Source organism: Lissotriton helveticus, chromosome 5_1 (assembly GCF_964261635.1).
Source record: "Lissotriton helveticus chromosome 5_1, aLisHel1.1, whole genome shotgun sequence".
Lineage (NCBI taxonomy): Eukaryota > Metazoa > Chordata > Amphibia > Caudata > Salamandridae > Lissotriton > Lissotriton helveticus.
In genome coordinates this window covers 398514634-398537801 of record NC_136065.1, presented here as the reverse complement: position 1 = coordinate 398537801, position 23168 = coordinate 398514634, and the positions used below count along the sequence as shown (strand labels likewise).

At 46.0% G+C, this 23168-nt stretch overlaps 1 protein-coding gene across 1 annotated transcript in view; it reads left to right on the top strand.

The window, feature by feature from the left end:
• ESPN (espin) overlaps window positions 1-23168 on the top strand; it is a 926204-nt gene that overhangs the window by 376148 nt on the left and 526888 nt on the right. Inside the window, exon 5 of the mRNA XM_078642618.1 lies at window positions 16469-16600. Coding sequence (XP_078498744.1) covers window positions 16469-16600 — 132 coding nt within the window. The remainder of the gene's footprint in view (window positions 1-16468; window positions 16601-23168) is intronic.

Genomic DNA, 23168 nt, shown 5'->3' with positions numbered 1-23168 from the left:
TCTTTTCCTTACAGCTCGCTGGGTCATTCAAGCAATTAGAGTCCGGTTCTTCCAACCTTTTAATTGTGGAATGGATTGTTTCACCAATTGTAAACTTCTTTTAATTAATTTTTACAATTCCTGGGATAGGTCAGTGGATAGCGACCACATTGCCTCCCTGGGCAAATTTTTAGGTAAACTCAGTCTAAATAATTACACTACTTTTGAGCTCATTTTAATGGGCGACTTTAATACCCATTTATGTAAATCTCCCTGTTATACAGGAGAGTATGAGGGCTTCCCAGGTGCATCGACCCCTCATTTTGAACATACAAGGTCAGGAGAAGCCCTTGAAGAGCTATTAGCCAATTTTAATTTATATGAACTTTTTATACGGGAGGGGGGAGAGAGTATGTACATACAAGGGCACAGAACTTATGTCTGTCATAGACTACATCTTTGCATCCCCAGGGATGATCGCCAAGGTTAGGAAGTATAATGTTATCGCATCCTCCTATAGTGACCACAACCCTTTGTTGCTGGAGATGTCTTGGGGAGATTCCCCGTGTAAACAGGCAGGAGCCTCCCAGACTTGGGCCGCAGTAGTGCCTACAGATCAGGGCAGACGGCTCAAATGGGGAAAGGTGGTCCCAGAAAGTTTTACTGCGAACCTACTTCCTAAAATTGAGGGTCAAATAGCGACCTGCTTGGACCCAAAGGCCCCAAACTGAGCAATCATAGAGGCATTTGAATCAGTATGCTCACAAATCGCGAGGGACTTGACGTCAAACCAAACCCAGAGAATGGCTAGGCCTTTTAAGTGGTTTGACGCCAACTGCTCAAGAATCCACAGGCGCCTGGAGCAAGCACTCACATCCATCCCGAGGGACAAGGCCCTCATTACCAACTTGAGGAGAGAACACAAAGAAATCTTAAACGGGAGGAAAAACGCAATTAAAAGTGATGCTTGGATTTTGCTACTCTTAATAGATGTTCTGCGTGACTGTAAACAATTTTGGGATACCATAAATCAGCCGTTTTTTGCAGGGGTAGACAACGCAGTCACAGACTGCGTCATCCCTGATGAGAGGTGGCTTCTCCATTTTAAAGAAGTATATGGCGACAAGGATTTTGCTGCCCCCTGTGGCACAAGGTTAGCCCTGGTTTTCGACCAGGTAGAGTTCAACAAGGATGAAGTGAAGAAGACCATTCTGGAGACCTCGAAAAATAAGGCGCCGGGGCCGGACTGCGTACCGGCAGACCTATATAGACATTCCCCGACCCTTTGGTCTGAGGTGTTAACAAATGTCTTTTGTGCTGCCAACGATAACGCATTTCCCGCTACTTGGGCTACCTCAATTATAGTGCCTATATTTAAAAAGGGGCAACGTGAGGACTCAGCATGCTGCAGACCCATTTCCCTTCTTGACTCGGCCATTAAGACCTTAGGCAGAGTCCTGTTGTACAAGCTAAGGGAAAATTTAGAGGTCTGCGGGGGTCTCTCGAATATACAACGCTGCTGTGATTCCCCTTCTGAAGAAAGTGGGATCTGACATTCTCAACCCGGAAAACTACAGACCCATTTCTCAGCTCCCTTATCTCTCCAAGGTTCTGGAGAAATTGGTTAACACCCAGCTGACAAAACATCTGGAAGACAATCTTCTCCTGGATCCCTCCCAGACGGGCTTTAGAGCCAACAATAGCACCGAGGCAACGCTGCTGGCAGTGTCGGACAGTATCAGATCCTCCACTGATCAAGGAGGAGCGGTGGCACTGATACTGCTTGACCTGTCAGTGGCGTTTGACACGGTGTCCCACCACTGTCTGCTGAAAATACTCCGGCAAAAGGGAGTCCATTCCAACGCCCTGAAATGGATCTGCTCTTTTTTGAGTGATCGTTCCCAGACGGTCCATATGGGTCAGTTCCAATCTACACCTACCCCCATCGACTGTGGAGTGCCCCAGGGCGCCTCGCTGAGCCCCACTCTTTTCAATGTATACATGTCATCTTTAGCTGGCATTGGAAAGAAGTGGGGCATCGGCATTTATTTATTTTATTTATTTATTTTCGAGATTTTTATTGCGCATACAAATACCCGAAGGTGTCTCGGCGCATGTTGAGGCTGAAACGATCAGACAGCAACTTACTGGTTGCTCATATGCGGACGATAAGCAGTTGACGGTGGCTCTGAATGAGAAACCGGATATTATTAAAACCAAACTTCATGGCTGTCTCTCAGAAATGGCCCAACGGATGCATGCTCACTGCTTAAAACTGAATGCGGGGAAGTCCGAGATCCTTCTATTCGGCGGTGCCAAACTAGTGTGGGACATCTCATGGTGGCCGCCCTCGTTGGGTTTGGCCTCTATCCCTAAACAACACGCTAGGAACTTGGGGATTATCATGGACGATGATTTATCCATGAAAGATCATGTGGCAAGGGCTTCACCATCTTGAGGATGTTGGCTAGGCTTTTTCCTTGGATACCCCTGGACTGTAGGTGCTCAGTAACACAGGCCCTATTGGTCAGCCGCCTGGACTAAGGCAATGCGCTATTTGTGGGGATGAATGAACACCTATTCTCTCGACTACAGGTTTTGCAGAACTCGGCGGCAAGACTGATCTGTGACAAGGGCAAACGAGACTCGGCATTGGAATGTCTTAATACCCTTCATTGGCTTCCAATGCGTCAGAGGGCTGCCTTTAAACTACTCTGCCATGCCCACAGGGTCCTGCATAAGACGGGCCCCCACTATTCTCTCAGGGAAGATTGAATTCTACGCCCCCATTAGGAACCTACTATCAGCCCAATCAGCATTAGCCAGGATGAAACGCATCTATAAAGTCAGAACAGGTGGCCGCTGCTTTTCTTATCTGGCAGCCAGGAGGTGGAATGAGCTTCCGGACGACCTTAGACACACCACAAACTATCTTTTGTTTCAGAAAAAGCTGAAGACCCACTTCTTTCCCAATCATCGTTAGGGCCCATTGCCTCAGTTGTCAGTGGTGCCCATTTGGGCCCCATTGTCTCAGTTTTTCCATTAGTGCTTTCTTGGTATTAACGCTGTGATATCCCATGGGATGAGTGTCACGCTCTACAAAAACCATAAATAAATAAATATACACTATGGGTTCAGAGAGAAACGGGGCACTCTGGACCAATGTTCCAACTTGCACCTTTTAATTTCCAAATACACGGTAGCTGGGGAGGGGTCACTTTTCCTGGCTTTTATGGACCTCTCCTCGGCTTTCGACTTGGTGAATAGGTCCAAGTTGTGGTCCACCCTTTTGGAGATGGGGATCGATGTCTCTTTAGTTAATTTTATGGCTTCTTTGCATCAGGAGTTATTTGCCACAGTACGGGTTACCAAGGAAGGCAGGTGCCCGTCTAGATTTAGATCTGAGAAAAGGGTGCACCAGGGATGCATCCTGGCCCCCCTTCTCTTTACCATTTATATCAACGGGTTGGGAAAACACTTAGAGGCAGGGAGTGCAGACGTTCCGCGTGTAGGAGGAGCCAATGTACCGGCCCTCCTATACGCGGATGATGCAGTCCTAATAGCGCGCACTGGTAATGGCCTTCAGACTCTGCTGGACCTCTTTGGGTCCTTCATGGAGAACCTTGACTTAAAAGTCAACGCAAAAAAATCCCACTCTATGAGAGTAGGCCAACAGAGAAGTAAGCCCAAATCCAAAATGTTTATCTGTAAGGGGGAGGTCGTTTCAAGGGTCATAGTTTTTCCTTACCTGGGGGTCCTGTTCGACGAGAGGGGGTCGTGGGTTCCCCAGACTAAGGCTAAGAGCTTATCCCTGGCCCGTTCTACGTCCGCCCTGATGGGCTTTTCAAAAAGGCTAGGGGCTAGGCCGATAGAGGCCCTTTTGAAAGTTTACACACAGCAAATGTATCCCTATCGCGACCTATGGGTCTGCTTTATGGGGTTATGTTGCTCAAGATAAAATTGAAAGGGTAGAAAATGGACTCATAAGACATTTTCTTTCTGTCCCCAAATCCACCCCCACTTTTTCTATCCATGCGGAGGTGAGCTTGTCTTACATCTCGGACAGACTGAAATTGACCCCCCTAGTATTCTGGGCAAAAACATGGCTCAATTCAGAACTATCCTTGAACCACGCAATTTTGTCGGATGTTGTGTCCATGGACCATGCCATGAAAATACCTTGGTTGAACTACCTAAAAAACACCTTTGCATATCTGGGTAGACCTGAACTTTTCATGTCACCATCCAGCATTAGGCGAGAGGATGTTAAATGGATTAAGTGTCATTTCTTGGAGAGGGTATGTTTAGACAGAGAGGAGAAGGAACTAGTGAAACCATCAGTAAGATCACACCTAGTGTTAACCACCACCCCCTCTCTGGAACCATACCTTAAAATTGTCACTAAACCCTTACACAGATTTTTACTGACAAAATTCAGGTTTAACCTGATTCATTATTCATTAGGTTGTTATCAATCATGGGCAAAACCAGAAGAAGCCCCTCCCTGTGATTGTGATAAAGTTTCTAACCAAGATACCATGCATTTTATGCTGTTCTGTAGGTTTTATGCCACCGCAAGGAAAAAATATTTAATACCTGTTTTGAGGGAGACTGGCTTTATTCAAGTCAGGCCCGCACTTATCTACCTCCAGATGTTGGGCAACACCCGCATTATTTTTAGTGTTGCAAGTTTCTTAGCGGCAGCATTTAGAATCAAGAATAAACATGTCCCACTGAATGCTTTATATTAATCATGGTATCGTTTTTATTGATTTTAAGTTGTGCAAATATGTGGTATAATAGTATACTTGGGCTCAGCACTGACTTTGTACATTTATGAATTGCCTTTTTTTATTCTTGTATGTAATCTTATTGCCTTTTATGATTTTTTATAAATCGAATAAAGTGTATTTTGACTGACTGACAGTCCCTTCACTGCCCAAGGCAGAAGCGGCAATTGCAGGCCAACCCAACAAAGCAACAACATAGCAAAGGAGCAGTACTCCTTATTGCAGCTCTTCCAGCTCTTCTTCTTGGGAGGTACCTTGATCCCAGCGAGTTCACTCTGAAGTCTTTTCTATTCCTCAGACTTCCAACAGGAGGCAACTTCTACTTCAAGCACTTGGAGAAAATTCTAACAGCAGGATGATGAAAGTACACTCCAGTCCTTTCCCTGCCCAAGACAGAAACAGCAAGCAGCAGGCAAATACAGCACAGTACGCAGCAAAGTGGCAGTTCCCCCTGACAAGCTTTTTCAGCCCTTCTTCCTGGCAGGTTCCTTAGTTCAGCAGTAATCTAAAATACTGGGGTCTGGGCCCCAATATTTATACAGCAAACTCCTTTGTTCTCCGGTGGCAAAGAAGCTCTTTGCCCCGACAAAACCAGTTCTGTCCTCTCTGGTGCAGCTTACTGGCAGGAGGTGAAGACAGCATTGTCCAAGGGAGACAGGGCCTATTCAGGTGCAAGAAAAATCTCCTCCCACCTCTCTAAATGCAGACTAGGCCTATTCAGGTGCTAGTGAAAACTCCTCCCTCTACTCTGAATACATCCCAGATCTATTCAGCCCAGCCCTGATTCATTCAAGGCTGGGAAAATGCACATCTCGAGCCCCTGTCACTCCAATCCACAAACCAGCAGGCCCACAGGATGGTTAAGCAAGAAAATAACCACTTTCTAAAAGTGGTATTTTCAAACACACAATACAAAAATCATCTTTACTAAAAGATGCATTTTTATATTCTGAGTTCAGGCGTACTAAACGCCATCTTTCTATCTTGTCCCAATGTAAAGTTATATTTATAAGATGTTATAAATAAACCTCCCATTCTACCTTATGGGACAGATAGCCTATCCATAGTGAAAAACGAAATGCACTATAATTCACTACCAGGACATGATACACACACCAGTACATGTCCTACCTTTCACATACACTGCACTCTGCCCATGGGGCTACCTTGGGCCTACCTTGGGGGTGTCTTACATGTAAGAAAAGGGAAAATTAGGGCAAAAGTCTCATTGGAATCACTACTGCACGACACATCCTAGGTGCAGGTCCTCTCATCCCTTGTTGACGGCAGCATCGATGATGATGCCGGACTCTGCATCATAGCCTCACAGCTCCTTTGTATGCAGATTTACTGAAGTGCTGTGGTAAATCCACACCAGTATGTGGAATTGCAAGTTAAGCCCCTTGAAATTGAAAATTACAATGTGGTACTGGATATAACCCTTGTAAAACCATACAGAAGTCCCAATTTCATGGCGTGTAATACATACCTGCTAAGAACAGGTGGTAACCCTATGCTTCTTCCTCAGGATGGGGTGAAGGGTTGGAGTATGGGTGAGATGGCAGAAGGGAACATCGCATGCTTCCCTTGCTAGGAAAAGAAAACACAGGGCACTGCTCATGTGATTGTTCGGAGCAGAATTACTGCCTGGAAAAATTGGGTCCGATGTTCCCACAATCGGGGAAAACTGGATGCTGGAACACTGGCCCACTCTGATGAGGCAAAGTGGGATTTAATATGGTAATTCATTCTGCCTGACGCATAATTAGAGTCAAAATAGAAAATGTAGTATTCACCAATATCCTAAGTAAAATGAACAAATAAATAGCCTGGAATCAGCACTGCAGTCACTAACTCTCAAGCAGATATACAATTGGCCGAGGCAGTGTAATATACTTACATTTGTATGTGAATAAATATGATTCTTTCCAAACAGTTATCTTTGGACCTGAGGCTCTGAAAGTGACTGGCAAGGAATTTCACCCAGCTGATAATGACTGACATTACTATTCTCACATTGTCCATGTAGTTAGCATATTTCTTGTTTGTAAATAGTCTCACAGTTAAATGTGTTGAAATATGGTTCAATAAATGTGTGCAAACAAGTAATATTCTCAAGGGTAAAAATCTATTACAGATCACAAAAGAGGTGATTTTTACCATCCTAAATTAAATTTGGCAATTGAAATTGTGTTGTGATAGCTCAATAATAAATGAAGGGCTAGAATTGCATTTTCTGGTATTCGTGGGTGAGTCCACCTGTGCTAGCTGATGAACACCTGCAAGCTTGCAAATTACACATCATTTAAATGTTTACAAAACTACTTCAGTCATGTTCGTTTTCAAGGTTGGAATGGTAGCAGAGTATCCCTAAAATACATTTTGTTAAATGTGAAAAACACTTTCCTTGTGGGGAAACAAAAGAAAAGTTACTTCTGGGAATACATATTTGTGCTAAAATTATGCATACAGAGTTGATCAATTTTTACAATTTCACATTCAGGCATACTTACATACTTGAATATGTAGGGAAATCTAAGACAGTCATTAATTGTCTTAACAATTTCTAGAATTCTTTTGGAATTCCAACCTTAGGAGTAATTTGACTGGAGCAAATTGGTAGACTTATTTCTCTATACTTTTGTGAAATTGGGTAAAAATGAGAACCAGTTCCTACTGCGTGAATGAAGGCAATCAGATAAATATCCCTTGCAGTTGACTTACAAATAGAGCCTGTGGTGATTCTACCACTTTATCAACAGACATCCTCTACTTGTTAAACATCAAAACCTCTGCCCGACACACATTATTGACTGAGAATATTGTGTTACAAACACCCAGTGCCTGAATACCAAAGGAATTTACTCAAATGGAAATGGCTTAATTTACAATTGCAAGGCATTTACAAAAAGTGTAATCGCGTTTGTAAATCTAGTATCCCACCCGATTGTGTCAAGCTCAGAAGTAGGGGGCACATGCATCATTGTAAATTGCATTCGCAAATGGTGCGAATCGCAAAATACGGCTGTTTGCTAATGCAATTTCAACTTTTGGGATGCATCATCATTTTTCTACTTTTCGCAACTTTAAGAAATCGCAAAATTGCGATTTCTTAAATTACGAATGCATTTAAGGAATCTCAAATTGAGATTCCTTAAATGCAATGCATCAAAGTTAAAAAATTAGCGATTTCGCTAATAAGGGGAGCAAATTACCATGAAGTTGATCTTCATGGTAATTTGCGAAAACTTTGAAAAATGCACTAAAGTGCATTTTTCAAAGTTCCATTTTACACACACACATGCCCTTGGAGCATGTGTGTGCTAGATGTACTTATAGGCAGATTTCAGTGGTGCAACAGGGTGTCCTTGGGACACCCCTGAACCCTTGAAATTGCATTCTCAATTTGCGATTCTCTAATGGAGAATTGCAAATTGAGAATGTCTTCCCATTCATTACTATGGGCCTCTAGGCCCATAGGAATGAATGGGGAGGTATTCCTTAATTGCGATTCTCAATTAGAGAATCGCAATTAAGGAATTTTAAGAAATCGCAGTTTTTTTAGCGATTTCTTGATGCATTGCAGTTTGCAATTCCTTAATTGGGATTCCTTATTTTTCGCAATTAAGGAATCGCAAAAAGCAATATTGATGCATGTGCCCCTAAATCCCTTTCCATGTGGGAAAGATCGCAAAACACCTCAAAAAACGTGTGAACGCCTAGATTTATGGTCATCTTTGACTCCTGTTAACTCCTCTCCGATCTCTTGCCCCACCTAAATGGTAATGTATTACTCCTGTCAAGCTCAGCAGTAAATCCCCTTCCATGTGGGAAAGATCGGAAAACACCTCAAAAAATGTCTGAAGGCCGTGAAATTTCTCCTTGGACAACATATGTTTCCCTTGCAGAAAAATAGACTGAAAATGTGCTTAAAAGTGCTGGCATTACACTATGGCCCCCATTAGTACTTCTCCGAACATACTCTAACATAATTTGGGTGAACTCGTTTGGTTTGCCAGATCGAGGCTGCCTGGAGGTACCTAGCAACCGCATATACCCCCAAACTTGATCTGTCAGTTATTAAAATCCTCGTGTCCACAAGGTAGCTCCTAACACCCAGGGTCCTACTCAGTGGCAGTAGCCATATTTTCCTCTGTAAAAATACGCTGAGCAGAAGAATAGCAAAAGGGGTCAATCCTCAAGAGGACCCTTGCACATCGGGCACTCGCTGCTCCTATATTTCATATTTGCTTGCTTCTCACAGAAGTCCACAATAGGTAGGGAATGCTTATATTGAGATGGGTAAGTTATCATATTACACAGCTTTCAGACCATTCGTTTGTTATGCAAAAAACACATGGTCAGCGACTAGCTGCCGCCCCCCCCCCAAACCGGCACCCAACACCCAGAAACGTGGACACGAGACTTCTTTACTTTTTGGAAGGCGGGCGCTAGTCGCCCGGCCGTATTTATTAAGATATGAAATTAAAAAAGGTTTTAATTGCATGATCAACAATTTATACAAAAATCAGCAGGACATTAGATACAAATTTTGTCAACAAGTTTGAGAGCCTGACCTTAACAAAAACTCTAATACATGTTGTTTCCTAACCAAGTCTAACATCCTCATCTTGATTTTTGTACATTTCTGGCCATATGGCAAGGTCACTACCGGTGTCAGGTCCTACAAGCTGCGCCTCACCTAGAGACGTGCGCATGCGCAGTGTTACCCCGGGAATTGCCCGGTCTACGCCCTGAACTCCATTTACCCACTAAAGGAGGGCCCTTACTCTGCGCCATCCGGTGACGTCATGAGTATACGCGCGCGGGGTGGCTACCAGCCTAAGGAAAGCGTGAAGTACTCCTACCCGCGCTCCTTTGCAGCATCAATTACCTTGCCCCTGGAGTTCTAGGAGTGGCCCGCAGGCCCCTCCCCCTGGGCGGGAACCTCCATAGGATGATGCCCGCCCCCTCAGACCTCAAATATGTGCTCAACGATAATGACCTTACCGCCACAGGCCAGCATTGTTAACCGACGATCTGGCCTCCCCCCTCTAGACCCTACCTAAGGATCGCTCCTATTCGCAAATCCCTCCAACCAGGCCCAGATATTGTCAGACCACAAGACATTCCCTGCTTCATTCAAGTGGACCCCATCCCTCAAGTAATACCTGTCGCCCCAGATACACCCATGAGGTATAGTCTGCAACAGGGGGGCTCGAAACAACTTGTCCAACCGTGTGTTGATCCTCTTTACCGAGTGATTCAACGCCCTGACCGAATCCCCCCCCGCCACTGTAATCGAGGTATGAGTTGCGACCATACTACCGTGCAACCCGGGCAGGTCCTGGCCATCCACCCCGCAGTTGAGATAATCTCCTCAATCAGGATGCGCCTCCCCATGTTGGCCAAATCATTCTCCCCCAGGTGAAGTATCACCACTGACGGGGGAGATTGCCGGCGCGCTAACAGCCCCTGGAAGAAGCCCCTAAACTGGTTGAGGCATAACCCCCCTCTCCCAAAGAACGTGATGTCAAACCCCAGTTGTGCAGCCCTTTTCCCACGGTCACCTGAAATAAACACACATTCGGCTCGTCTCACATAGGAGTGACCCACAATCCAAACATTTTTCCTCATTGTTTCCTGGCTGTAGTTCCGTGCTGCTGTATGTTGTTGGTGCCCGACGACAAATTCCTCCCCTGCGTAACAGGTCTGAGAAACTGTAAGAAAGCGGAAACAAACCAAGCGTGAGCACCATGTAATCACAACATGTCAATCCGTACATATTGTTTGTAGCAATCTGAGGACCATCTTCCAATTGTCTTCACTCTCTCCACTGGGAGGCCCCCTGCTACCGCCTCAGTTGCTGCCCCAATCCTAAAGGAATGAGAGCCAAACTCTTTAGGGTCAAGACCTGTTTTTCTGACCACCATCTCCAACACCCTCCTGAACTGATACCTGGTCAAGGGGTTACCGTCGGCGTGACAGAGCAGTGCCCTGCCCGCTGTGCCTACCAGCAGCCCGTGCAATACTTCCACGTGCTTCACTGGGCAGCAAGGGTTGGCGGGGCCCGTTGGAGGACTATGGTGTGACCCCTTGACTCCTGGTCAGTCTTTGACTTCTGAATAGTCACCCACATGGTGTCCTCCTTTATCCTTACCCCCGCCTTTTGCAAGCCGCCCTGTAGGTCTGACTTGGAACCTACCACCAGTTCGCTAATTCTCATTGCCCCATAGAATGCCAAGGAGAATGCTGCTTTAAAAAGGAGTACCTCCCACTCCGAGCTACAAACAGTGTCCAGTGCGCCCAGTAAAGCTGTCAGCCGCGCCAACCCTATGGGCTTTCTCTTATCTTTATGATGCCCCTGTATACGGCGCCAACCCCTCAAAGCCTTACGCACCATAAAGGTATTGGTGGGATCCCGCAAGCCCCTAGCTTGAGCAAAGAATGATACCGCTGCCCTATGTCTGTTTGCAGCTGCCACTGAGCGTCCCTCCCTATGCATCCATTCTAAATAGGCTGCAAAGCCATCCTCCTGCACCCATAGCCCCTCCCATTGCTGCCCCAAGAAAGTACAGTAAGACAAAAACGCCCCTTCATAAGCCGTCTTGGTCCTGGGGGCTAAGCTAGCAACCACGAGGTCCTGTAATCTGGGGCACCAATCTGCCAAAGTACTGCTGGGAAGTGCGCTGGTGAGGGGTCTGCTGTAGGAAGATGTTCCCTGAAAACCTGCATTTTGAAGCGAGAGAGGGAGTCAGCTGCATTATTCAGAATACCCGGGACATGCTTGGCCTTAAAAACTACGTTCCATCTTAAGCACTGCAACACAATTTCTTTTACCAAGCGAAGTATGAAAGGACATCGTGCTCCCTGCTGGTTTATACATTCCACCACTGTCATGTTGTCTGACCAAAACACCACTGATTGATTACATAGGTGTTCGGGCCAGACCATCAATGCCACCCATATTGGGAAGAGTTCCAAGAAGCCAATATTGGCGGTCAGACCCCATGTTCTCCATGCCTCCGGCCACTGTTGAGCGACCCACCTGTTCCCTAGGATGGCGCCAAAGCCCACACTACCGGCGGCATCAGTCCACAGGCCCAACTCTGCTGATGTCGCGGGCGGGCCGGGCCAGACCACCCTGCCGTTAAAATCCTCCAGGAATGCCATCCATATAAGCATATCCTGGCGAATTTCAGACGACAGCCTAGTGCGGTGGTGTTTCTCCCTCAGCCCCTTCATTGCTTGGGCAATGGAGCGAGAGAAAGGGCGAGCCATGGGGATGATCCTCAGTGCGAAGTTCAACTGCCCTACCACCTCCTGTAATTGCTGCAGGGTGACCTTATCTTTCCGTAGGCATAAACGTAGCGCTGTTTTGAATTTGTCCACCTTGTCCCTAGGCAATCTAAAACATCCCTCCACTGAATCAATCTCAATGCCGAGGAATTCTAAGCAGGTGGTCGGGCCAACAGTCTTCCCGGGCGCAAGCGGGACACCAAAAGCCCGCATGAGCACGCAAAATTCCTGCAATGCCAGTGCACACTCCTGAGATCCCGCCGTACCCAGGAAGAGGAAATCATCCAAATAATGCATGACCTGCTGGTGGCCCGTCGCTTGTCTCATGGCCCATTCAAGAAAAGAGCTAAACATCTCAAAGTAAGCACAAGATATAGAACAACCCATGGGCATGCATTTATCCATGTAGAACATATCCCCAAAGGTGAAGCCTAAGAGATGTTGATCCGCTGGGTGTACCGGGAGGAGGCGGAAGGCTGATTCTATGTCTGATTTCGCCATCAGCGCCCCGGGCCCCGTGGCCTGTAATAAGTGGACAGCCTGATCAAAAGAGGCGTACTTAACACTACAGATACCCTCGTCAATGGCATCATTCAGTGACGCCCCCCTAGGTGCTGACAGGTTGTGGATCAATCTGAATTGCCCTTTCTCTTTTTTGGGGACGACTCCTAATGGGGAACACACAAAATTGGGCACCGGCACTACAGTGAAAGGGCCAGCTATCCTGCCTAAGGACAGCTCCTTGTCAATCTTGGCGGCCACCACAGCTGGATTGTGCTTTACTGACAATTGGTTTCTACAGTGTGCGCTGCCTGTGTATCCTGCTGCAGGGATCCTAAAGCCTTTAGAGAAACCTTCTTGGAGTAGGGTGGCCGATGTGTGGTCCGGGTATCTGTTCAACCATGGTATCATTGCTAACACATCCACTGGCGTGGGGGGGCCTAACTGGTTTGTCTCACAGTGGCTTTCCCCTTCCCCTCTGTCCCGTGTTTCCATGCTTGGACCTACAGGCAGTTTCTGGATGGGAGGGGTGACCACAGGAGGAACATGCGTGTCTAAACTTACACGCGCCCCTTGTGCAGGTGCGCCTATTAAAGTCCCAGCACACCCCCTTTTTCTCCGCCCCACCGGCCCTAAACTTCCCAGGTACCTCACTTGTTTGGGGGGGCCGAAAGGGCTGTTGGGGTCTAGCGGAGAACACCTTGACCGAACCGGAGAACTGAGGGGGGGGTGCATTATCCGAGAACTGCTTATGCCATGACATGGAGTCCACCGTGTCCCATGTTAGTGATCTATTAAATTCCAATGCTTTCCTGAAATTCAAATCATACCCTTTCCACGCATCCCCAGAATACTGCTCACTCCACCCCACAATCCTGCTCTGGTAGCATGCCAATGGCGCCTGTAAATCCGGGGGTCGTTCAGCCTTAATAGCCGTGAATACAGCCCAAGCCTTAATCCAGTTGAGCAGTGTTTCCTCAACCCTAAATCTAGCACACTGCACCCTCCATTCACTTGGGTGCATCCACTCCTTCAGTGTTTTCGCATGCTCCATTTCCCTATTATCTAATAACAAAGAATAAATATATACATATTTATCTGCCCAAATCATCTCCTTCACAGCTAACGACACATGTTGAGCCAAATTCTCACTCCTGGAAGGTAGAACACCGTCCCCCAAGAGCGGCAATGCCACTTCCTTACCATGTGCGGGCACCGGGGCCGGCTGCCCATTAGCTCCATCCGGCTGGGGAAGACTGGGACCTGCAAGGGGAGAAGATACTGGCAATGCAACACTGTCGGCGACCGCTGCCGATTTGATCTTTTCTACAAACCTCGCCGCCTCTGCTGCATGATCTGCAGAATTTGGGAAAGCTCCCCCTTTTTGGAGCCACGGCATCAAGGCCGTTATCTGAGACAACAATTAAGGGGGCATTGAATCTAAATTCCCACCTGGGACAACAGGTACCACTGGGGTTATGCTCAGTGGTACTGGCGCAGTAGGCAAGGCGGGTGCCGGGTGTGGCAAGCCTGTAGCCGGGATTGTGGGCACCGGTGGGGGAGCTGACCCTGGCGGTACTACAGGCACCGGCACGACGGGGGCTGGGGGTATAGGCATAGGTATAAGCGGGGGTGGGATGACCGCCAGCGGCACGGCAGGTACCGGCTCTACTGGCCCTGGGGCGGGTGCAGCATACCTGGGTCTCTTGGGCTTAGACTTCCTAGGTGGGGTAACAAAATCCCCCCTTGGCAATGGTGCCGCCCTCTGGCGGATAGGCCTACCCGATGGGCCAGTGGCATCATCATGCCTCTCATTCATCCGTGCTTCCAGCTCATCTACTTTCCCTAGCCGCTGTTTAATTTCACCCATCATGGCCCGCATCATAGCCTCCATCTTGGACCCACCTTTACCACCCCGTGGCCCTGGCATGGCAAAAAACTCAAACAACCAACCGCCTACTCTCCTAATATCACGACAGGCCAACTTTGTGTACCTTTCAGATGGAGGGTCACCAGGGGGCTTTCAACACCATGCAACGGCGACCGCAACACCAGCGGCTTGTCCGCTTATGTAAGGGGTGAGTAAACCTAATGTAGACCCACCCGGCGGCCACCAGGAGCGATGAATGCCAGCCCCCCGTACCCCTCTTACCGACCAGTCAGTCCTGCGTATTCCCGGCGATATCGGTCTGCAATCACGCCCCACACCACGTTGCGCGATGACTGTCCTTACGTCCTCTCTGCGAGTGAATTTGCAACAATAATGACGTTAAAATTGCCTGAAATTGAGAAATGTATTAAAACCGTGTAATAAAAAACAGGCCAGATTTATGAAAACCCAGTTTGGGCGCAGCAAAACAGTTGAACCCCCCCTGTTAACCTTTCTCGTGCTATGTGCCACTAAATTCTGTTGTATCAGCAACCTTCAACACCACTCACCCAATGCCAGGACAATTCTGGAACAAGTGAATGCACTTCTTACCCTCCACTGCACACTTCGTGCCACGTCCCCAACTGTAAACTACTTAATACCTACTACAATCCAGTCAAGGACAAAAAACAGCTTAAGAAATTAGTCACCTCGCTTTTCTATAATTTGTACACTTTTCACGAGGGGTCTCCCATCCAGGTGCTACCCTGGTCGACCCTGCTTCGCGCCCTTCAGTGAATTGTGCTAGTGAGCGCTAAAAAATTGCTTTTAAATTGAGCGTCAACATACAGCGCTTATAATAATAATCCCCCTTTGCAAAGCGCACAGTCACCCGTAAGGCCGTCGGGAAGCTTAAGCGAGCTCTTGCCCAGCCGCGCAAAGTTATAGTCCAGCAGGCTGTTCAAAATATTAGGCGGCACCTACGCGCCCGTTTCCGACAACCCCCCCGCCCCGCACAATACCTCACGGGGCCTCAAGCGGCCCGTACCACGCTCTCACAACTGCCCTTCGCCATTGTTGCTCTGCGACCGGCGAAGCGATGGTCCCGGCGGCTCTCAGCTCCCACGATGCGGCGGGCCCCACGCGGCTGGCTCAGCGCGGCTCCGGCAGAAAACGCCGGACGTCCAAAGCCTGGAAAGAAAGCAATATTTAAAAAGTTCCGGCGCTGAGTCTTGATCCGCAAACAAGGATCGCAGAAAACCGCTCTCTCCCGCCTGTAGTCCGAGTTCCTGTAAAACAAAAGCAAAAAATTGTTAACAAACAAAGAAGCCCCGAGCGCGGGGCACACCGTGCTGTGAGGGAGCGTCCATGGACAAGGGGGTCTCCTGGGCGCTCCCCACCTCTTTATTCTCAAGGGGCCAGGTGGGGGGGGCACGCCCCCCCCGGCCCGCCCCTCCTGTAGCCCGCCCCCCCTGACCCGGACCTTCTACCTGGTATCCGGGTCAGGGAGGCCGCCGGCCAATCGGTGGTGGGTCGCGCCCACCAGGGCCCGCCCCCACCACCGAGAGACACCAAAGGGGAAAGGGGGGGAGACGGTCGCCGCGCCGCCATGCGTGCGGGGGGGCCGAGGGCCCCCCCTTTTCATTTACATTAAAAAGTGGGTGTTCCTTTGTACAGTTTTCCATAGCGACACCTTATACCAGTTCTTCATTTTGGAATGAAAACATTTTAAAAAGGGCGGTTGTGTGGGATGTGGGCGTTTGGAATGGTTACTTTCTACTGCACCATGTACAAAATCCGTGCACATTATTTCCTTTTCCTTTTCTGTTCTGTTCATGTTGTCTGCTGTCATGCTTCGCATGTGCTGGTTTAGTTGTGAGCGGTGCCCGCCATGGCTTCATGGGCTTGGAGCGCCATCAACAATGGACAGGCCTCTGAAATATGCTGCAAACTTAGGTAATGTCCTGAGATCATCAATAGTTTCTTGTTCCACATTTACTTAAGTGTCTTTGTCCCTTGTCCTTTTCAGTGCTGCCAGATTCTTGTCGTCAATGGGGTCAAACTGGGAATCCGTGACCAGGATGGCTACACTGCAGCTGACCTTGCAGAATACAACGGACACACCCATTGTGCTAAATATCTCAGGACTGTCGAAAACATGGTAAAAGTTTAACTGTTATTTTTAATGCCCCACTTACATATTTATCGAGTGTTTATGTATTTTTATGTTGCCTTCTTGTCACTGTGCAGTGCTGAAAGGTCAAGTGCACACAATTGGTAGTTACCATGTAGCTGCAGGCAGAACAGTGGTTCCACCCGCAGGACTGTTTCTCTGTTCATCCACCTGCAAATTGTGCCTATGCTACAGCAAGTATTTTCGGGGCCAATTTGTAAAAGAATAAGTGCGGTGCCCCAAAGTTTTGTTCAAAAGCTCCTGGCCATCTATATCAAAGGTCAGGGTTCCGAAGCACACCACGGTTGCAAAGTTTTGAGTCTTTCTCAAGCCTTTTTAATTCACCACAGAAAACTCCCTGCCTCTTCATCGCACTCTGACAGGTTGTTTTTCATCCCTGCTTTCCCCCTTTGTTACTGTAATTCTATTAGACAGGGAAATAACTGTGCGGACACAGAATTACTGAGCAAAATTCCACACAGTATTCCTAATTCCAATCAGTTGAATATGCACATTTACCACGTGCTTTGAGCAGGTGGTAAATGTGTGTATGGGCCTCTATGTTGGACAAAGGTGGAGGGGGAGGGTTGGGACTGGATCGGAGAGAAGGAAAGGGATAGTACTCACAATTTCTAACAAGGTGGAGCATCCAATGCGACCCCTTCCTTCCCAGAGAAATACATTGCCAGGGTCTGGGGAATGAGACTAGGCTACCTTCACAGCCAAAGCTTTATGTGATTTTACTAGCCAAAGTCAGAATCAAAATTTTATTATGATTTGGAACTCAAAGGGGTGCCCATTGTTGCCTCTGTTGTTTGCCCTGGCCATGGAACCGATGGCAGCCAGGGCCCGTACAGGTCAATATTTTAAGCGACTAGAAGAGGCTGGCCAAGTTCATCACATTGCATTATATGCAGATGATTTGCTGTTATTCCTGGCAGATGCAGATGACGTGCTCAGACGGGCTAAAGAGCTTCTGCGTAGATTAGGGAGTGTGGCGGGCCTAAAAGAATACTGGGCAAAATCATGTCTCTTTCCTGTCAGAGTGAATGAAGTAAGCCCACAGGAGTTGGAACGAGTATGGTGGGAGCCTCACTGCTTGACGTATTCAAGCACTCAGATTTATCACACTCAAGATGACTTATTGGAAGGGAACTGAGAGGAGTCAAGAGTAGCTTTGACCTCTGGGGGACCTTGCCTCTATCGGTGGCAGGTAGGGTGGGTCTCCTGAAGATGGTAACGCTTCCAAGGTTACTATACTACTACGGAGTGCTGCCGGTTTGGATAGCGGCGTGGATGTTTAACCAACTTATATTGCTAGTGACAAAAAAATGTTGGGGTGCCGGTAGATGATGAGTAGCACTCACCACCCTCATGAGGCTGAGAGCGCGGGGGGGGGGGGTTTGGCAGCCCCTGATTTTGGACACTACTACAAAGCAGCACAATTACAGTGGCTCACGAAGTGGGTGGCGGGCAAACTCAGAGGGGCAGGAGAACAAGGAGATGGGGCCCAAGTTTGCGGCTCTTATCTAGAATAGTTCTGAGACTTCCTTACCGGGACCAAGATATTCCCACAGAACTGAGAACAATCCGCAAATGCTGGAACAGGAGCCTGAGTCGATCCTAGACCAAGTACCCCTTCACCCCAGAGATCCCGTTGCTTATGTGTGAAGGGCTCCCTCATGGAGGTGACTGGCGTAGATTAGAAGTTTGGGGGGTGCTAGGAATATCTACATTAGGAGACCTCTATGAAGAAAGCAACATGATCCCATTCAACGATCTCAGGCAACGCTATGATATCCGAGGGGGAAACTTTCTATTATACACAGCCCTTACTGCAGCTATAGGAAAATATTAGAGGGACTGTCTCACAGAGCCAAGCACAGCAACGGGATGCCAGTATATAGTCACCGCAGCTGGCACCTATAAGGTGGCCACGTACCTTTACAGACGACTCACATATGCAACGCTCCCTCCTTTGACTAAGATACACCGGGAATGGGAAACAGACTTGGACAAACCCATAGTGGACAAGGAATGGGGGAGCTGGTGGAAAGAGCATGGAAAAGCACCAGAAATGCAAGGTTTCAATTGGCAAGTTTTTATGTACTACACAGGGCCTAGCTTACGCCTTGCAAGATTAATAAAACATTTTAATACGCAAACAGTGGCATGCCTACGCTGTCATAGAATAGGAGCAGAATTATTACACATGTTCTGGAGCTGCCCGAATCTATGGGCTTTTTGGGAGGAGGTAACCACGATTCTGATGGATGTGACTGATAAACAGATAGCAAAAACATCTGATTACTGCCTTTTACACTGGTTCCCCCACACCGCCATGAACAAAGTAACAAGTAGGTTCCAGGATCTAAGCCTGGTCTTGGCTCAAAGAGATATTACCAGTCACTGGAAATCAAGAGATGGACCTTATACACTTAGGTGGAAAAGGGAATTTATAAAATGGGCAGAATGTGAACGTTCTGTTAGACTGCAAATAGCTAGAAGGATGAGGAGCTAAAAGTCACAGGTAACAGCAAGGGCATTGGTAGCGTTATTGGACTTGTTAAAGATTCCGTGAGCAATGGGAGAAGAGGACCGAGAGGGGGAAGCCCCAGATGCAGTTGAATGATTCCCCTGCACTAAATGTACTTGTACCGATAGACCCATACTTAGCACACTCCCATTAACTGTAAAGATACCAATTAAGAACAGAACTTGTAGCCAATAGAGTCAGGAATAGACTACCCTTAGAATAACTAGACAAAAGTTGACTCAACGAGATGTGCATTCGGGGGAACAGTTGGGGTTAGGTTATATACAAGTGTCAAAACTATAGAATCTTCAGAAACAAATAATTGTATTTTTCAATATTCAGTGAATTAAGGGTACTTCCCTGGAGGAATCGGAAACGAAAATGTCGGACTATGCACCTGATTATTTTAAGATTCACATGTATGTCGTAGAAGTGTATAAGCCAATGTAGGTACATTTTTGCCACTAATGCACTATTTCATGTACCAGAAAATTCAATAAAATCTGTTTACAAAAAAAAACATGATTTGGAACTCGCAGAGGTCCACATAAAATACAGTAAAAAACATTTTTGAAAGAGTGATACATATAAATACAGTACAACAAAACTATATTCTGAGGCCCCATGCACAGAAAAAGTGCAGATACGCAGGTAAATCATGTGACTTTACTAGCAGGAATTACCTGTTGGGATAATCAGGTATGGTGTTCCTACACTTGTGAAAACAGGTGTGAAAAACCTGACAATTCGTGATCAGACGGAATGGTATTCCATCGAGGATGCCAGTTCACCAGACTCATAATACGGTCCTACCTGGTTCATTTGTAGTAGAGGGCCACCTACACTACAGACAGAGACAACAAGTTTCATATAAGGGAACAGGAGATATGTACATGCATGCTGTAGTGTTGGTTGTGGACTCTGACATCCTCACACAAAGCTTCTCACCATCCTGCATTGCATGCATCTCTTTAGCTCTTCTCCTGTACCTCTATGCGACCAAACATGTAGATTCTACCGCATCAAGGGTAATAGCACAATCGGAGTACTGTAATATGGCGCATCGTGTGCTATAAAAGTTGGCAAATAAGATGCAATGTTTGCAGAATCTAGCAGCCAAGCTGTGCTGTAATCTTTAGAGCAAAAATGGGGATTGGGGAGAGCACTCCTGTATAAATAAATTACCAAATAACCCTACTTTATTATTATTACTCTTAATAATCTATGGTACAATGGTGCTCCGGTGTGACACTTGCTGTCTGACAAGTGTAAATTGAACAGAAAAAAGAAATGCTGCCGAGCATGGTAGCAACACACTGGGCACTGTGCACTAATGTCCCTGGGGACCTTAGAAGGGTATCAAACAATCGTCGACTATGAATGAAAATTCAATACAAATCAGTGAAACATTATATATCCATTGGTTTCATCAATTGTATTCATCAATGAAATGTAATTTCAAATACGACAAAACAAGTGTAAAAAACATTGACATTAAGTGATCAACTTAAGTTCTACAGTATATAGTCATTGCGTCGTGAACAATACTTATAATGTACATCAATTTGAAACAATAACCAGATTCTTTTCAAACAGCCCGATGCATTTCGGGACTGTGACGTCCCTTCTTCAGGGGCAATCTATAGAGGGAACAAAATTAGACATACATATAGTTCATCCTGATGTAATGGGTAACTAATACAATAATAATAACTTCAGACTTCGACAACAGAGGGAGATACCAACTCATTGTGAAAAAATTTATAAAACTGGGAAAAAGCTGTTTTAACAAAAGGAAGCAGTAGCTGAATGAAGTAAAAACCACACACAAATGTGGGGTTAAGAAATAGTCAAACTATGGTGACAAGAACGATCTGTGCAACACATGCAGAATATTTAAAAACGTGATGAGTGTATGCTGATTAACCAAAGAAACACCCCTGAGTGCTCAAATATTAAAGAGTGGAAACACAACTTGTCAATATCAAATACCTGGCTGAATGCAACTGGCATGTACTAAAGAGAGAAACAACAACAACTTCAGTGCTATTGTCAATCAGGCGTGTTATAAATACCAACTATCGTGCACCAATAAGGTACACCCACCTTATGCATAGAAAACCTCGCATCCATCCTGAACTCCAACAGTACAAGGATGTGTAGGTAAAATATAGAAAACAAAAACCTAATGTAAATCACTACCACCATAGATAGCATTCTGGATAAACATGTGTGTATGTCACAACTCACCGGAATGGATATCACAATCGGTTTAGCCAGTGAAATCAAGCAACTCGACCCACAGGTGTGTTTTGGTAAAAATAGTCGACTTGTATATTAAAGCCCTGCGAAAATTACGCAAAACACGCTCCGTCACCCGTTTTTATTACAAGAACCAGAATTTGCTTCCGAAGAGTCCGAAGAGCATTGAGTAATAAAAAGTGACAAAGGACTATCTTAGACAAAGGATGTGGATCCATATTTGTTCCGGTCGTTAAATTCTTGGATTTTTACCTGCAACTTTTCGTGCAATATTTGTGGTATTATTAGTTTGTCTTAGTCTTTAGACATGTATCACCTGAGCTCTTTCAGATGCGTTCCACTTGGCACCAGATGCTGCCTTAGGAACTACGACAATCTCACCATTTCTTACTAGCTTATATATAGCGATTTTTCTAGAGCAATAGTTTAGTGTTGAATAACACGTAGGGTAAAGGTACTGCATCCTTGTTGTTGTTTGTAAAACTACGGCTTTTTTACATACGCATCATTTACTCTTTTGGTTCATTACACTCATATCGCAGTTTAGCACCATTCCAGCATGGCAGCTCATTTTTTTTACTAAGATAGTCCTTTGTCACTGTTTATTACTCAATGCTCTTCGGACGCGTTTATCGCATCTTCACCAGTGTGGCGGTTAACTTTCTGCTGGAGACACATGAGTTAGCGGTTTCAACGAATTGGAGTTGGTATTCGGGTAAGCTGTAGTTTTGAGTACTTTGTTCAGACGACCAGCAAATTCTGGTTCTTGTAATAAAAACGGGTGACGGAGCGTGTTTCGCTTAATTTTCGCTGGGCTTTAATATACAAGTCGACTATTTTTACCAAGACACACCTGTGGGTCGAGTTGCTTGATTTCACCGGCTAAACCGATTGTGATATCCATTCCGGTGAGTTGTGACTTACACACATGTTTATCCAGAATGCTATCTATGGTGGTAGTGATTTACATTAGGTTTTTGTTTTATACAGTTTACCTACAAATCCTTGTACTGTTGGAGTTCAGGACGGATGCGAGGTTTTCTATGCATAAGGTGGGTGTACCTTATTGGTGCACGATAGTTGGTATTTATAACATGCCTGATTGACAATAGCACTGAAGTTGTTGTTGTTTCTCTCTTTAGTACATACCAGTTGCATTCAGCCAGGTATTTGATATTGACAAGTAGTGTTTCCACTCTTTTATATTTGAGCACTCAGGGGTGTTTCTTTGGTTAATCAGCATGCATTCATCAAGTTTTTAAATATTCTGCATGTGTTACACAGATCGTTCTTGTCACCATAGTTTGACTATTTCTTAACCCCAAAATTGTGTGTGGTTTTTACTTCATTCAGCTACTGCTTCCTTTTGTTAAAACAGCTTTTTTCCCAGTTCTATTAAGTTTTTTCACAATGAGTTGGTATCTCCCTCTGTCGTCGAAGTCTGAAGTTACTATTTTTGTATTAGTTACCCAATGCATCAGGATGAACTATATGTATGTCTAATTTGTTCCCTCTATAGATTTCCCCTGAAGAAGGGACGTCACTGTCCCGAAATGCATCGGGCTGTTTGAAAAGAATCTGGTTATTGTTTCAAATTGATGTACATTATAAGTATTGTTCATGACGCAATGATTATATACTGTAGAACTTAAGTTGATCACTTAATGTCAATGTTTTTTACACTTGTTATGTCGTATTTGAAATTACATTTCATTGATGAATACAATTGATGAAACCAATGGATATATAATGTTTCAC